The sequence below is a fragment of the Festucalex cinctus genome, chromosome 21, assembly GCF_051991245.1.
Source record: "Festucalex cinctus isolate MCC-2025b chromosome 21, RoL_Fcin_1.0, whole genome shotgun sequence".
NCBI lineage: Eukaryota > Metazoa > Chordata > Actinopteri > Syngnathiformes > Syngnathidae > Festucalex > Festucalex cinctus.
Genome location: NC_135431.1, coordinates 552,537 through 568,217, shown reverse-complemented (window position 1 = coordinate 568,217; position 15,681 = coordinate 552,537). Strand labels below are relative to the sequence as shown.

At 48.3% G+C, this 15,681-nt stretch overlaps 2 protein-coding genes across 3 annotated transcripts; one reads left to right on the top strand and one right to left on the bottom strand.

Annotated features, from left to right (window-relative positions):
- Nucleotides 1-142: 142 nt before the first annotated feature.
- Nucleotides 143-4,961, bottom strand: LOC144010877 (filamin-A-interacting protein 1-like). 2 transcript variants are annotated; one of them, XM_077511399.1, is made up of 6 exons: nucleotides 4,837-4,961; nucleotides 4,038-4,280; nucleotides 3,783-3,959; nucleotides 3,001-3,179; nucleotides 412-2,929; nucleotides 143-345 (listed from the first exon to the last, which is right to left on the bottom strand). In XM_077511399.1, the coding sequence occupies exons 2-6, from the start codon at nucleotides 4,269-4,271 to the stop codon at nucleotides 220-222; spliced, it is 3,234 nt and encodes a 1,077-aa protein (XP_077367525.1). In that variant the 5' UTR covers nucleotides 4,272-4,280; nucleotides 4,837-4,961; the 3' UTR covers nucleotides 143-219. The 2 variants fall into 2 exon arrangements, with proteins under 2 accessions (XP_077367525.1, XP_077367526.1); XM_077511400.1 differs by lacking the exon at nucleotides 4,837-4,961 and having other exon boundaries at nucleotides 4,038-4,662.
- Nucleotides 4,962-5,755: 794 nt separating this feature from the next.
- Nucleotides 5,756-15,541, top strand: senp6a (SUMO specific peptidase 6a). The gene is made up of 23 exons (XM_077509946.1): nucleotides 5,756-6,013; nucleotides 7,212-7,308; nucleotides 7,390-7,456; nucleotides 8,266-8,357; nucleotides 8,522-8,653; nucleotides 8,780-8,853; nucleotides 9,151-9,206; nucleotides 9,371-9,707; nucleotides 10,025-10,257; nucleotides 10,571-10,705; nucleotides 10,774-10,807; nucleotides 10,893-11,081; nucleotides 11,163-11,383; nucleotides 11,578-11,705; nucleotides 11,788-11,904; nucleotides 12,793-12,918; nucleotides 12,997-13,089; nucleotides 13,164-13,396; nucleotides 13,867-13,943; nucleotides 14,022-14,137; nucleotides 14,208-14,276; nucleotides 14,338-14,488; nucleotides 15,030-15,541. The coding sequence occupies exons 1-23, from the start codon at nucleotides 5,983-5,985 to the stop codon at nucleotides 15,258-15,260; spliced, it is 3,039 nt and encodes a 1,012-aa protein (XP_077366072.1). The 5' UTR covers nucleotides 5,756-5,982; the 3' UTR covers nucleotides 15,261-15,541.
- The last annotated feature ends 140 nt before the right edge of the window (nucleotides 15,542-15,681 follow it).

Sequence of the window (15,681 nt, the reverse complement as noted above, 5' to 3'; positions counted from 1 at the left end):
ATTTAGGAGCTTTGTTCAACTCGCACATTGATTGAACGAGACACACAAGAAACAAGCAACTGCTGCATGTGAAAAGTTTAATGGAGCGTGTTAAGGTGAAACGAAAGAAGAATCAATGTGATCAATCTTTAGAACACACGAGACACACACAAAAAAAAAAAGAGTGGTGCAATTGTGTTTGTGAAAATGTGTCGTCCCTTGGATTGGTCAGCCGTGGCCTCACGGTGCCGAAGAAGCCGGAGACGACTTTCTCAGTTCGATTTTCAGCACCTGACTCTCACGGCATTCGGTCGCAGTCTTGTCGGCCTTGGACACGGGGATGCGCGTGGTCGACGCCCAACTGGTCTGCAGCAGGATACGTACGCCGTCAGCTAAATTAGCCAAACATTTGAAGAGCGTGCTTTGACTCACCACAGATGTCGTCGACCTGCACGCGGCGCCAGTGACGGGCGTGATGGTTAGGCTGCTGCTCATTTTGCCGGCTTCGGTCAGCTTCGATCCCGAGGGCTTCTGGACGGTTTCGTCGTCCTGCTTGTCGGGGGCTCTGAGGCGGATGTGAATCTTCTTGTCGTCCGTCGTGACCACGTTGCTGCTGAAAATCGGGGCCGACGCGGCGCTGGCTCGCTTATCGGTACCGACGGCTAAGATGGTGCGGCCCGCGGTTCCTTGTAGAGGTTCCGGCAAAAGTTGGGGCGAAGCTCGCGCACCGACTGCCGGGCCGGTGCTGACCGTAACGATGGACAGCGGCGTCGGGTGACTGTCGCTCTTGTGGGGACTTGTAGTTCTGGAGATGGTGGTTATCGTCACGGGGGATTGGACCCGATCCGTCACGTTGCACATTTTGCTTTTTGCGTTGATGCCAGTGGCCTTGGGGACGATGGTGATGCGAGGTTGGCGAAGGCCTAGCGTCGGGATGACGGTGGCGCTGGAAAAGAAGTCGTGGGCTCGCGGGCCGGCGATCTCCACGGTAGCGGTGCTGTCGGTGGGATCGGGCGTCACTCGGATGTGAAGTGGTTGGCCTGGCTTCTGGCAGATGGACACTTCCGGGAAGCGAAGTTGCCCCCTCTCAGGGGTCTTCCTTATCCTGGTGGCCTCAGGTTCTGCCATTGCAGGCGGGTAGCGCTCTAGAACTGCGGGCTTTTTGAGACCCCGTTGCCTGAGATTGCTCATGAGGTGCTTTTCCTCCAGGACAGACTTGCGGATGAAATCGTCCGCAGACCATCCGGCCGAGGCGTCTGTCTGCACGGCGGTGGACGTGAGCCGAGCGTCCGCCATTCTCATCCCCGTCGCACCGGGCCTCAAGGTGCGGCCGTAACGCCGACTGGCTTCTAGTTCCTGGCTGAGGTTGGCCACCTCTTGACCGGCACTCTTCCGCCTCTCTTCCTCCTCCAGAAACCTCTGCTGGAGGGCAGAATAATCGGCCTGCAGCTGGGACAGCTGGTCCTCCTTGGCCATCAGTTGGTGGACCTTCTCCTTCAGCGCCTGAATGTGCGATTCCAGATCTCTGCTTTTGGCTTCTTCCACTTTGGCCTGCTGACTTGTCTTTCTTGTTATTTCTTCCACAAGCTTGGAGAGGGAAATGGCTTTTTCTTGTTCCGTCCGGAACTTTTTCTCCAGCAGTTCGTACTGATCCTCGGTCTTCATCAAATCCCCCTCCACGACCTCCAGTCGCTCAAGTCGACTCCTGAGGTTCTCCGTTTCCAGCGCGAGCTCTTTCATTTGACCTTCCTGGTTCGTCTTTGCCTTGTGCGTCTCCTCCATCGCGGCTTTCATCTCGCACATGTCAGCGTTGAGCTGGCAACATCGCTCCTGCTCGCTCCTAAGTTTACCTTTCAAGTCATCATTCTCCTCACTGGCTCTCGTCACTTTGGCCTCCGTCTCAGATTTGAATCTGAGGAGTTTTTTGCTCTCGTCGATCAGCTTCTCCGTGACTTGGGTCACTTTGCATTCCTCGGCTTTAAACTTGCGAATTAACTCTTCCCTTTTCTCTTCTTCCTGTTTCAGTCTCTCCGCCATGTTCTTCCGTTCATCCACCAGGATGACGGTGAAGGATTTGAGCTTCATGAGGTCATCTTTCAGGATCATCTCCGCCCTCTCCAGCTTTGCCTCCAGGGACTCCAGTTCTTTAAGTTGCCTTTTGAGCTTCTCCAGCTCACCTTCCAGATTGCTCGCAAGTTGCTTTTCTTTCTCCAGCTTGGCGTGGAGCTGCGAACATTCCGACTGGCTCTTGCCGAAGGCCCCTTCAAGTTTCTCCAAGTCAGCCATTCTCTTCTGCAGCTTGTCTATCTCCAGCCTCAGCTCGTTGCTGATGTTCTCTTCGTCCTGTAACCTCTTTCGAAGCTCCCTACACTGAGTCTCTGTCTTGGTTATCTCTTCATCCTTGCCCTCCATCTCCAGAACCTTCTTCCGGAGGGTTTCCAGCTCAGCCATGAGGGAGGAGTTTCCGCACTCGCCTTTGCTGATCTTTTCCCTTAGATCCTGCAGTTCCTCGTCTGATTGCTGCAGCCGCTTGTTGCTCTTCTGCAGCTCGTCCATCTGGGTTGCGAGTCCGGCGAGCTTCAATCTCAGCTGTCGGCTTTGGGACTCTTGGTCGGACAGTTTTGCCGTCATCTCCCCTTGCTCAAGTATGGAAGTTGCCACCCGGTGCTCCAGTTCTGCCTCCAGTTTGAGGACCTTTTGGCCGTCCTGCTTTGCGACGACGGTGATGTCCGCCAAGCGCTGCTCCTTGTCCTGCAACTTGTGAGTGAGCTCTTGGACCTTCTGGGTCTGCAGGTCCAGTTGCTCCTTGTGCATCTGCTGCTCATCCACCAACATAAGGGCAAAGGACTTGATCTTGACCAACTGTGCTCGGAGCTTCTCCAGCCGCCTGCTGTGCTCTTTGTCCTTGCGGGCCTGGTAGGCCTCTTCCTGCGCCAACAGTTTTTTCAGTCTGAAAACAAGCGCGTGCGGAAGGTTTACCACCAGGAACTTGCTGTCCCGTCCAGTCCTCTGTGCACTCACCTCTCCCTCTCCTGCTCCAGCAAGTTGGTGAAGTCGTCGCTTTTGTTGATGAAGTCGGCATGTTTGCTCTTCTCGCTGTCCAACTCCATGACCGTGCGGCGGTGACATTTCTCGGCCAGCAGAAGCTGCTCCAGCATGCGGCGGTACGTCTCCCTCTGCTTGTCCTCCAGACGTTCCAGCTGACCACAAACAATTGACTGACATTTGGTGATCAGAACCAGCAAGGCTTCCTTGCTGGCATAAACACCTTCTTAACCATTGGATCCATTTTTTATTCTATTTGTTCCATCATCCATCCATCCATTTTCTTGACCGCTTTTCCTCACAAGGGGGATGCTGAAGCCCAACCCAGCCGGCTTGGGGCAGTAGGCGTGGTACACATTGAGCTGGTTGCCAGCCATTCCAGGGCACACAGAGATGAACAACCACTCACAAGCACATAGGGACAATTCAGAGCGCCCAATTAACCTGCCTCGCATGTCTTCGGAATGTGGGAGGAGACCGGAGTACCCGGACAAGACCCACGCAGGCAGGCGCGGGGAGAACATGCAAACTCCACCCAGGAAGGCCGAAGCCTTGACTCAATGTTGCGTCCTCAGCACTGGGAGGCGGACATGCGCACCAGTCATTCACCAAATACTGAAGGGACAGAAAATGTCGCCTTGATAAAGAGCAGGGGCCCCGGACCACATCCCTGGGGTACACACGTAGTGACTCGCGATGATTACTAGCATGGGAGACATGTTGGCAGAACAAAGGTTTCAAAGGTTGGATGCGCTCACCTCGGCCATGGGTTTCTCGTACACGTCGTCGGTGGGGCGGCTGTGATGGGCGACCACGTAGTCGTCCCTCTGCAGGGCCCGCAGCACTTTGGAGGGAACGGACCATCCGTAACGGGACTCCAGCTTCTCTGGTCCACTTCTCTCAGACCACAGCAGGCTGATGACATCCTCTCGGGCCTGAGCATGCAGACACACACACAGACGGTTTACTTCATTCTCGTCAAGGTTGCAGGCATTCCTTCAGACTTGTCCCACCTGGACTTCACCTTCCATGATTCCCAGCAGCTGGAGCAAATCCTTCTTCTTGGATAGGTTGACTTTTGGACTTTTCTGCTCCGACTTTCTGTCCTTCTCCTCTCGCTGGACTTTGGCCTTCCTCTTCCTCGAAGACTCTGCTGTTGTGTCCTCTTCCTGTCTCGCGGAGCCTTTGGATTTTGGCCTCTTGGGTCCGTCGTCTTGGCTGTCCATGGCGCATGTCCTGGATCGCATGCTGACCTGCTGGATTCATAATCAGAAACAGATCGGTAAGCCTTTCGCTGGTGACATGACATCATCCGAGCAAGTCGACCTCCGGATGATAAACAATGACGGCATCGCGACTGGTCCGGGTGCAGGGTGTTGGGGGGGCTTGTGCTGATGTTGTGGATGAAAGCAGCTGGTGACTCAGACTCCGAGAATCCTGCCAGTTGAGCGGCAGCAACCATGTTAGTTATTAATAAGTCGTCAGGGGCGCTTCTCAAGAGGAGCTATTCCTATTTTTATTTGTCTGTCTGCTCGCCAACGCCACACAACTTTACTGTTCCTATGACAACACGGCCTGCCCTGTTGCCCCGTCGCTGTCACCGTGAAGAAATGATTTTACAGGCCTGACAGAAGTACTTGCCCTCCTCCATTCTATCTCTTCACTCGTTCAATTGACGTCTAAAGCGTCATCCTCGGTTTTCAGGATTTCCTTGCAAACTTTGGTCATGTTGCTGACATCACTTCCATCCTCTTCATCGCGCTTCATCTGTCTGTCTGTCTGTCTGTGAGAACTAATTGTTCTTCAACTTACCTACTTGTTGATGTCCTGGTGGTGTTGGTCACATGTTAAAAAAAAAAAAAAAAAAGTGCGCCGGTTGGTCTTGATGGTGTCAAAGTAGTGAAAACAAGTCCAAGTGAAGTTTCTCAAAAGTCACACAGCATTTACAAATATTTAACCACGCCCACTCATCCTGACCACACCCCCACCCATCCTCCTTTTTTTTTCTTTTTTTTTTTAAGTCTATCTTTATATCTGTCAACCCATAGTTCAGCAGACTGTATATCTGTGCTTGAGAGACCCCTACAGGCAGAATGTGCAAAGTGTTTATGAATCTTTGATGTTGATCTTTGACAATTGATGTGGTCTCAGTTCTAAATTATAAGTTGCCAGGCAACAACAGGGAGTAAGAATATTCTAAGGAGATTCCGGAAGTTGTGACTATGACGTCATTATAACGGAGACGATAACCACACCTATCAGTCATTTGCCACACCTGGCTCGCCACATACATTTTTCATTGCAAACTAAATTAAAGAGATTTCACAAGCTTAGATTTTACACAGCCAATTTATATGTTACAATTTAAGAAAAATATATTATTAATTGCAGTTTTGTGGTGAATCAAGAGAAACATTTGTCCGTTTATACTGGTCTTATCCATGTACAAAACAGTGCAAATTGAGACAATTCATTTATCCAGGCTTCTACTTATTTTGAAAACATGTATTAGTTGATATCTTTGAATACGACAAGAAGACTGCGTACACACAATTTTATTTGATAAACCACAGCGCTGAGAAACGTCAAGTTTCACCAAAAGTTTGGATGGCGGAACAGGAAGTAGGCATTAAGGTGTCAAGACAACAGGTGTGCTCATTCAATAACAAGTACAGTTCGAAAACACAACCATAAAACCTTTAATATAACGTGTTAATGTTGCTGCGAGGGGAATAAAAGATCACTGAAACTGAGCAGCTCTCTCAATCGCTAACCCAAAACGACGGTGTACTTTTATTGCGAAGTGCAAGTGTTTGTTTTCCGGCGATGAGAGCAATTGTGCCGCTGACTTGCTTAGCGTATCCAAGCTGAAGCCGTTGAAGAGGGGAGGGGGGAAAAAATAAAGACGAAAAAAGCAAACACAATCGAAGAAATGAACAACAAGAAGGTGGACTAAACATGGCCCACAACACAGGCCAATTCTTACACGGTAAGCTCATAACCAGCCCAGGCCGAGTCGTTATATTCTAGCTTTGGACGAGACACATTTCGTCCGCCGGTGTCACCTCGTCAGTGCAAACAAAATATGAGCAGCAGCTAAGTGGGCAACGTTTTAGCCTGGCTTGCCTGCGCGTTCTCAAGCCCAAAAGGTGAACGAGGCTCGCCGACTGCTTCGGCCTAGCGGAGCTGGACACGAAACCTGGTCCGGTCCGGTCCGGCCTGGTCTGGCCCTGTTTGGCAGGACTTGAGAGCAATACGAGCTAGCAAGTGTAAGCTAGCTGCGCCGTTGCAGATTGGACTTGTGGAGAGGCCTTCGCTTGCTCGTCTTAAGAAGAGATAACAGTTGAAGCTTCCAGTCAACACAAACGTGCTCATTTGAATGCACGCAAACAAGATATTAAGAGTTATTTTATGTCACCTAACTGCTGCTGAAATTGTGAAAACTGAATGTGACGATTACAGTCACATATAGTCAATAATTTCCCCGTGGAAGATTATTAAGAGTTATGACTCGATACGAGATGAAAATACAGTCATTTATGTCCAACATATTAATGCTGCATAATGCAGATTGACGTTTGATGTGTGACTTTTCCTGGCTTCAAACATCTTTATCATGTATTCACAAAGCAAAGCACAAAGCAAGTTGACGTAATTATAGAAAGCCAATCGCTCACGTTGACGCAAAATTGACAAAATATTGGTCAAGAGCCAAACGGGTTGGAGATGGCGGTCAGGCGATTATGTGCTTTTAATTTGGCACTCAAACAAAATGTAAAAGTCGAGAATGAATCAATTCTCCATACGTTGTTAAAATACAACAAATGGATGGAAATTCATGAAATTGACATAAAGAAAAGGAACACGAGTGCGCCAAAAATGTCTGCGGATCGATCAGGTTCCATCAAATATGGCTGATGCGTAGAATCGAAGATGCACTTATGGGTTGAAATCATGTGCTTACTCACCTTGAAGTTTTTGAGGGACGTTTGTCAGCTGCAAAATATCATCCGAGCATTCCATCGCAACTCAAACTGCAAGGTCAAGACAGTTGAAATTATTTACAGACATTTGAAGTGTCGACTGGATGATTGAATTGTCATTAGTCATGAACACATCTTGATTTTGTTCTGATGTTGAATGACGCCTTTTGCTTTTTGTGTGTGTGTTTGTAATGGAACGCGAAGCTCTCGAACGATCCGAGGCTCGTTCGGACGGCGGCTACAAGCACAAGTGGAGCTTCCCGGCGGCGCACGCTGGCCAAGAAGATGAGGACGAGCACTCGTAAGCACCATCGGCTTATTTGTGCCACGCCTAACCCAGATTTTTTTTGGAACGTTGACGCGCCGGCTTTGCCCTCCTCAGCTCCGGCGTGATGACCACGCAGGAGACGGCGGACAAGCAAGCGTCCGTGTCGTTGGATGGGAACACGGTAAATGTCCGTCTCGCCACATCTTCGTCTGTCTGACTTGTTGTTGAATGTGTCTTCTTCTTATTTGTGTTTAAAAATGGCCTTTTTTATAGAACATTTCTTTTGTGGAGCTATCACCTCTCGTAAAGGTGAAATATACCTTCCAATTTAAAAGGGAAGTCAACTTTTCCATATTTCTTGACAATAATGTGACCTCACTCGTCTAAACAAAACATTCTGATTAATATTACATTTGTGGAAATATGAGTTAAGCAGCAAAATCGCGCCGTTTTAATCCATGGCAAGAGGCGGCCATTTTGCCACTTGCCGTCGACTGAAGATGACATCACAGTTGCTCAGGCAATGACCAATCACAGCTCACCTGTTTTCTGAAACTGAGCTGTGATTGGTTGCACTTGACAGCAAGTGGCAAAATGGCCGCCTTCTGATTATTGATCACAAACACAAACACAATATTAAGCAGAATACCGTATTTAGACTAGTAGGGCTGCATAAAACATATTGTCAAGATTTTTTTTATTATTTTTTTTTGACAAGTGCTATTCCTTAATTCCTCACATATGTATTTTTTTTTTTTTTTTTAGAAAATTCTACAAAAAAAAGTCAGCCTCTTGTGACATTGCTACAAAAAGTAAAAAAAAAAAAATCTATACATATATATATTTTTTTTTAGCTGCCCAATTTACTGTAATGGTGTCATAACACTCACGTCTGTCTCGATTGTCCTCTTCTTTGGTGTTGCAAGTATTTCAGATTTTTGTCATTTACTGGCATCCCGTCTCGACTTGGTTTGCTGTGCGTTCACACAGGCTCCTCCCTCTTTGAGGCACTTGACCTCCGATGACCCCGTGAAGACAAATGACAAGCGCTCGAGCGCTGTCGTGAGGCCCAAAAAGCTCAGGTACGCCACCTCGCATTTGCAAGACAAACCAAAACCCTCGTTTATCGCCGGTTCATCTTTCACGGCAGATTTTTTACAGTGTGCTTTTTGGTTTGTTTCTTTTATTCGGGTTCAGGCCGAATTGTGGCAATTGACCGTTTTTTTTTGTGTGTGTGTTCTTACAGCTTAGTTTCGTCCTCGGTCGCTGCAAGCAACTTCTTGATCATGAGCCCCGCCCCTTCACAAGGGCTGGTCCTGCAGGGACGTCATTTTCAGCACGCGCAGATGACCTCTGCCCTCAGCAAGCCCGTCCAAAGGTGACTGACCTTTTTCGCACGTGTTGGCTTCACGGACGTATGACGTCGTCATGATGATGATGATGATGATGATGAGCTTTAGCGGTCGGACCGATGAAGAATCCCGTGTTTGTCGTTCCGCCGCAGGAACGACTCGAGGGGAGTCGAGCGGCCGGTGGCGGAAGTGGACAACATCGTGCTCACCTGTGTCGACGAGTCAGGTTGGTTTGCATCGCTCGCTTGACTTCTAACGTCCGTTTTCCTTCCTGTTTCGGATCCGTTATAGCGTCGTTGACGATTCCACATTTGGTCAGTTTCCTTTTTTTTTTTTTTTTTCCCCCCCCCAACCTGAGTCTGTTATTTTTCCCAGTCATTGAGCAATTTCAGGTGTTGAAAATGAAATGACAACTCAACGCCAATTCCTTTTTGTTTCAGTTTTGCTTTCCGTCGGGTTCGGACCATTCAATGTGATGAACGTTTGCTCCGCCCCAAATAATGTTGCTCTGTGTGCTTTTCAGACGACGACAGCTCCAACATCAAATGTCCTGTCCAGCAGAAGAGGAAAGCGTCCGAGGTAAGGGCCAACTAACCGACAGGGGGCGCCACTTGAATTAGAATTTAGAATTTCCCAACTCTGACTGGAAGTTTGTGCTCAATACCTGCTGAAGAAAAGTCATCGTTGAGCCGTCATCCAAGTTGACTATGTTGAAGTAACAAAATCCTTTTTTTATCGCTCAGGCCGCTCCCATCTACCAGACGGTGTGCGGCAAGTGCGGCAAGCCGTGCGAAGACAGCAACGAGTGCCGCCACTGCGGGAACAGTCCGGCGTGTCTGCCGCGTCAGCCGGCGGCGTGTCTTTTGCCCCCGTTGCCCCGAGCCCCGCTCCGGTCTCAACCTTGCGGCTTGCAGGGCTTCTACAAGACGGGCGGCAGCGGCAAGCCCCCCCGCGCCGACGCGCTGCCCGCCGGGCGATCGCCTCCGCTGGCGAGCGCGTCCTGCTGCTACGGCGCCCGCAAGTCGCCCAGAGGGAGGCGGAAAGTGGCGGTGACGCAGCAGAACAAGATCAACCACCCCAGTGAGTTTTCATTTTGAAAAATGTTTTACTTGTGCGCAGTATTTAAGAAACAACATCGTACAATGACAAAAAGGAACGCCTTCCTGATCAAAGCAATGTGATGACATTTTTTGTTTGTTTGTTTGTGAAAAGCTGAGTGTAATTGAATCGGTCACTTCAATTTGTGGACCGAGAAAATTGTTCACCAGAAATGCCGTTGTAACCTTGTGAATGCGGTGACGGTGGAATTCAGGCCGGAGGAAGGACGAGAACGTTCTTTTTTTGTTTGTTTTGAATAACTCTGCTGACTTTTCCTAAACGCGCTGTGCTTTCCGCAGTCGTCCTGTCCAGCGACGACGAGGCCAACGACGGCAGCACGGGAAGCGCGGGCCGACTCGACAGCGTCTCGCCGCAGCCCGCCGACTCGGCGCACTCGTCGCCGGCGCCCTGCGGCGGCAGAGTGGAGGCGGCCGTCAAAAGTGGCGGCGAGCGGGAAGATCCCAGTCTCGACTTCTTTGAGGACGTTAACATGAAGGTGGTCATCCCGCGCCGGGGCAGGATGAAGGACCAGGTCGGATTTCATTTCCATTGCACGCGGGGGAAAAAAAAGGACTCCGATATTCAATGGAGTATTCGGGCCATGGATAAATGTTTGGTTTTTTAGAGGGGTAATAATATTCAGAGAGAAAAAACCTCACAAATTTGTGACTTTATAAAGTTGGCAAATTTGTGCGCAAAAAAACGTGTCAATTTGTGACAAAATAGCGAGCAAAAAATGTGCAACTTTATAGTGGCAAATTTGTGAGTTTTTTTTCTCTGAATATATTGACACGTGTCTAGTAACGCCGTCGAGCAATAAACTTGACTTTTTTTTTCCCAATTAGTTCGGAAAGCACCCGACTTCTCCCAGAAGCAAGCGTTCCAAAGTGGATCCGAGCAGCAAGTGCGCCAGCATCATCCTGCAGTGTCGGAGCGTCCGCGTGGGAACGCTGCGCAGGATGGTGACCAAGCCCGTCGTGGTGAGTCTCGATTTTTATTTTAAACGCAACATAAGAGCATCCTCATCCTTTCTCTTTTTTGTTTGCAGTTTTCCGTGGAGCACATCCATCTGGAAACGCAAGGTGCGCCCTCTCCCCTCGCCGTTTGTCCCGGGACACGCTCACGTGGACCCGTCGTCTTCTTTTCTTTTTTTCCTCCTCGCGGCAGACCCGGAACGGAACGCGGTGGAGAAAGTGTCCCTGCGGGCGTCGGAGTTCATCAGCTGCGAGTGGTGCAGCGTCCGCAAGCTGCCCGTCTTGTTCTTCCAGACCACGCCGGACGAGTGCGTCCGCCTGCGCACGCAGCTCAACATGACGCAGGACTACGGCGGCCAGTGGTACGACTGCGCGGGACAACGTGAGTGCCTCCCGCCGGCTCCGCGTTTTGTTCTTTTTTTGTCGCGGGAGCGAGGAAGCCTCAAAGTTGTGGTGTGCTCAGAGTCGGACGAGAAGTACATCGTGCTGATCTTCGTGGACGGGCTGGATATGCAGGAGCACATGATCCTGGAGGACATCTTGCTCGAGATCGGACACAACAACAACATCGGCAATTTCCCCGCCAAGTTGCCCTTTGAGGAGGCCAACACGCGCCTGGTCAACTTCAACAAGGCCTCCAAGCAGAAGCAAGCCAAGGTGCCGTCCGCAGCAGGAAGCAAAAAGGTGGGCGGGATTTACGCGCGCATGTTATTTTGGTAGCCTTTCAGTAAAAACAGATTAGGGATGCACGATAATATCGGTGGGCGATAATTAATCGGCAATTATCGACCAATTTGACGTCAAACAGATGGACCGGATAATAAATACAGATGATGTGTATGTAGTGGAGTTGTTTGTCATGCGCGTCGTGTATGCAGTCGAAGGTCGTCCCGGCCGCATCTCGGTGCTCGCCAGTCAGCAGGACTTTGAACGCGCCCGCCTTCATTGAGCACGAGCACCAGGACGTGGCCGACCTGCAGCCCACCTTCACCGGCCCGGTGGTCAAGTGAGTGCAGCGCGCCCGCCCACTTGGCTTGCTTGGCCCGAGCGCTTGCTGAGGACGACGCGCTTGTTGGTGTCTTTTGCAGGTTGATGGTGTACCCTCCTCCTCCGGCCAAAGGGGGCATCTTAGTCACCAACGAAGACCTCCACTGCCTTATCGACGGGGAGTTCCTGAATGATGTCATCATCGATTTTTATTTAAAGTAAGCAACGCCTGCTTCAACATTCGAACCACGCGGAAAATTCAAGACGGGTTCGGAAGCAATTTCCACATTGGAAAAATTCAATTTTTTTTTTTAAATTTTTTTTTAAATAATGGGGAAAAAGGACAACAGATTTGAATTTTATTTCCACATTGTAAAAATTCACACTTTTAAAAATTTTTTTGTTTTTTGTTTTTGAACATGCATAAAAAAGACAATTAGAAATAATGGGAAAAAAATAATGACAATGGATTTGGAATTTTATTTCCACGTTGTAAAAATTCACCTTTTTTTTTTTTTTTTTTTTTTTAAATAATGGGGAAAAAGGACAACAGATTTGAATTTCATTTCCACATTGTAAAAATTCACACTTTAAAAAAAAAAAAAAAAAAAAAATTTTTGTTTTTGAACATGCATAAAAAAGACAATTAGAAATAATGGGAAAAAAATAATGACAATGGATTTGGAATTTTATTTCCACGTTGTAAAAATTCACCTTTTTTTTTTTTTTTTTCAAACATGCATAAAAAAAGACTATAATTATAAATAATGAAAAAAATGACGATGGATTCGGAATGAATTTCCACTTTTTTTTTTCTTTTTTCGAACATGCATAAAAATGACAATAATTATAAATAATGAAAAAATGACGATGATTCGGAATGGATTTCCACTTTTTTAATTTTTTGAACATGCATAAAAAAAGGCAATAATTAAGAAAGAATGGGGGGAAAAAATGACGTTTTTTAATTAAAATAACTTTGGTTTCTAATCCCAAATTCGATCTCACAATCTGCATTTCAGGAATTGACTTCCAGTTATTTTTTTGTCATTTCCGCATGAATTGCACTTCCTGGTTTTCATTTCCGTTACTGTGCGTGTGCGTAGATATTTAGTTTTGGAGAAACTGAAGAAAGAGGACGCCCAAAGAATCCACGTGTTCAGCTCCTTCTTCTACAAGCGTCTCACCCAAAGGGAGAAGGGGAGCGTCCCCGACAGGAGCAACAACCTTCCGTCAGTATCCGCGTTCCGAGCGCGGAACAAAGTTGGACGAATGTTTTTGTCCTGAAATGGCTTGGCTTCCTTCCGCAGGATCCACAAACGCAAGCACAACCGAGTCAAGACGTGGACGCGGCACGTGGATCTCTTCGACAAGGACTTCGTCTTCGTTCCCATCAACGAGTCGTGAGTTGCGGCCTCCGGACCGGCAGGGGGCGACGTCTCGCACGCGTGCGCTCACTTGCACCTCCCCCGCAAAGGGCTCACTGGTACCTGGCGGTCGTCTGCTTCCCGGGCATGGAGCCCGCGCTGGACGAGCTCCCGGACCACTGCCGCCCGCTGTCGCCGGACACGGACGTGCTGGACGGACCCCCGCCGCGGGATCCCACCCCTCCCGGAGACCCTTCGCCGCAGGATGCCCTATCGGAGCAGCGCGTGCCGTCGCGTGACTCCGCCGCCGCCACCAGGGGGCAGGCTGAGCTACACTATGCCAGTCAGTGCAACAACTGCCATCTTGTGTTCATTTTCCTCACCTTAATTAGAATAATAATAAAATATAAATAATAAAAAATAAATATACTTAAAAATTAACAAATTAAAAATATATAAATAAATAAATAATAGAATAACTTTTTTTTTTTTTTTACTAAAATGCTAGATTTATATTCGACTAAAAAGGGACTAAATAAAAATGGGATGATGTTGACTAATTTTGATTAAAAACTAACAAGCGTGATTAAAACTGAGACTAAATTTCCAAACGGTGGATAAAATTAACACCACTGCGATGAGGGACTCTACTTTCTCATCACTATAAAAGCGGACATTTTAGGAACCATCGAAGTCCAGTAATTGAAGTAGCCGTTCTACGGCCACTTAGCATTTTTGTTTTTGTTTTTTGTTTTTTTTGTTTTTTTGGTCCAATTTGTCCAAGTTGTCACACTTACTGTGTGTGCGTTGCAGGCGAGTTGCAGAAAATCCGGATGCATTACGCCCATGAAGACGGCGCTTTGACGTCCGACGAGCAAAGCTCGAGCCAGGTACTGGAGGCCGTTGACCCTCTCGGGGCGGGGGGGTTTCGTACGCGTTACACCATCGTAACATTTGTGAGCGCGCAGGACGAGCTGAGCGACGACGGCGGCGCTCCGGCGGAAGACGCCTCGGCTTCCGACGCCTCGGCCTCGGCCTCGGACGCGTCGTCTTCCTGGGCTTGGAAAGCCAACCGCTGCAAACAGTTAAGTGGCTGGGGCCGGCGCACGCTGGCCTGCGGGTGGCGCCGCTGTAACGCTTTTTGTCCTCGGCAGGCCCTGCATCCTGATCATGGATTCCCTGCGCGGCCCCGCCAGGTCCACGGTGGTCCGAACTCTGAGGGAGTAAGTAAAGTCAGACGCGCCCAAGATGGCCGCCGCGTTTTGAACGCCGCTCGGGTTTCAGGTACCTGGAAGTGGAGTGGGAAGTGCGCAAAGGCAGCCAGCGTGCGTTTGGAAAAGACGTCATGAAAGGTTCCAGTCCTCGGGTGCCTCAGCAGGACAACTTCAGCGACTGCGGCGTTTACATCCTGCAGTACGTCGAGAGCTTCTTCGAGGTGAAACTTTCATGGCCGCTTCGCACTCGTTTCTGCTCACAAACGCTATTATTCTCTTGGAATGCAAAACGACAACAAGGCTCCCTCGTTAACTCGTTTGCTCCCAGAAACGTAGAAATACGTTCGAGTTTAAATATTATCAGTGTCCCAAAGACGTATTTATTACGTCTTTTGGTTTTGTTTTTATAGGGGTGTGCCAGAAAAAAAATGATTCTCATAAACGCGATTCTCATTTAGTATGATTCAGAATGGATTTTAAATGTGCCAAAATCAATTTTATTTAAATAATTTGATCCTGTCTTGTATCACAATACGATATGCCATGATTATCCCATGATATGACGAAAAACGGAAACAGATAGAAATATACGTTTGTTTGTTTTTTTTCTTCCTGGTGAACTACAAAAATATTTTAGAGAACTTTGAAAGACTCGTTTTGGAGAAATGTTGTGTTACTACTTGTACAGCAATTTCCTCTCTTTGCTTTTTTGAACACATGATCTGAGCTCTGTGTTTGTTTGTTTTTTGCTCCCCCCCACAGAATCCCATCACAAACTTCCAGTTGCCCCTCAACCTGTCCGAGTGGTTCCCTCAGCAGAGGATGAAGAGTAAACGGCAAGAGATCACCGAGCTCATCCTGAGCATCCAAACGCGACAGGAAGCGGACAAGAACCGGGCCGAGCAGCTGGAGGCCTCGTCCGCTTCCTCGGAAGAGGCCGACGTTGAGGAGACTTCCACCAATGACAACACAAACCTTCTGCTCGGCCCCTGAACTCGGCTCAAAACCCCTTCTGGACTTTTGGATTGTTCGCTGCTGACACGCTTCTGCTTCCCAATCGCCATCCAGGAAAAAAAAAAATAATAATACCTTTCACTTTGTATGAATAAAAGTCCAGCGTTTATGTTGCCATGGTAGTCTCCTTGCACATTCCTCCCACCGGGGGGTGATATTTCCCTGTTAAAAGTAAACTGACAGTGCCTTGTGGCAGTCGCATGTTAACATTGGATGAAACATATCAAATGCAGTTGAAAATATAAAGAAATGTGAATCTAGTTGAACATGATTGGAGGACATTTTTTTTATTTTTTATTTTTTTTATTTATTTTTTTTGTATCAAGACACAATTTGGGGGTGAAAGGGATCTGGTGACGTAAAACCACTGACCTGTATAAATACTGGATAGCCCATAAAC

Excerpts from the sequence above, each read along its gene's own strand:
- LOC144010877 (XM_077511399.1), bottom strand. The coding sequence starts at position 4,271 with ATGCGATCCAGGACATGCGCCATGGACAGCCAAGACGACGGACCCAAG. Across the intron at positions 3,960-4,037 it reads TCATGGAAGGTGAAGTCCAG|GCCCGAGAGGATGTCATCAG; the intron begins GTGGGACAAGTC and ends CTGCATGCTCAG. Across the intron at positions 2,930-3,000 it reads CTGGAGCAGGAGAGGGAGAG|ACTGAAAAAACTGTTGGCGC; the intron begins GTGAGTGCACAG and ends GCTTGTTTTCAG.
- senp6a (XM_077509946.1), top strand. The coding sequence starts at position 5,983 with ATGGCCCACAACACAGGCCAATTCTTACACG. Across the intron at positions 9,207-9,370 it reads AGAAGAGGAAAGCGTCCGAG|GCCGCTCCCATCTACCAGAC; the intron begins GTAAGGGCCAAC and ends TTTATCGCTCAG. Across the intron at positions 14,489-15,029 it reads ACGTCGAGAGCTTCTTCGAG|AATCCCATCACAAACTTCCA; the intron begins GTGAAACTTTCA and ends TCCCCCCCACAG.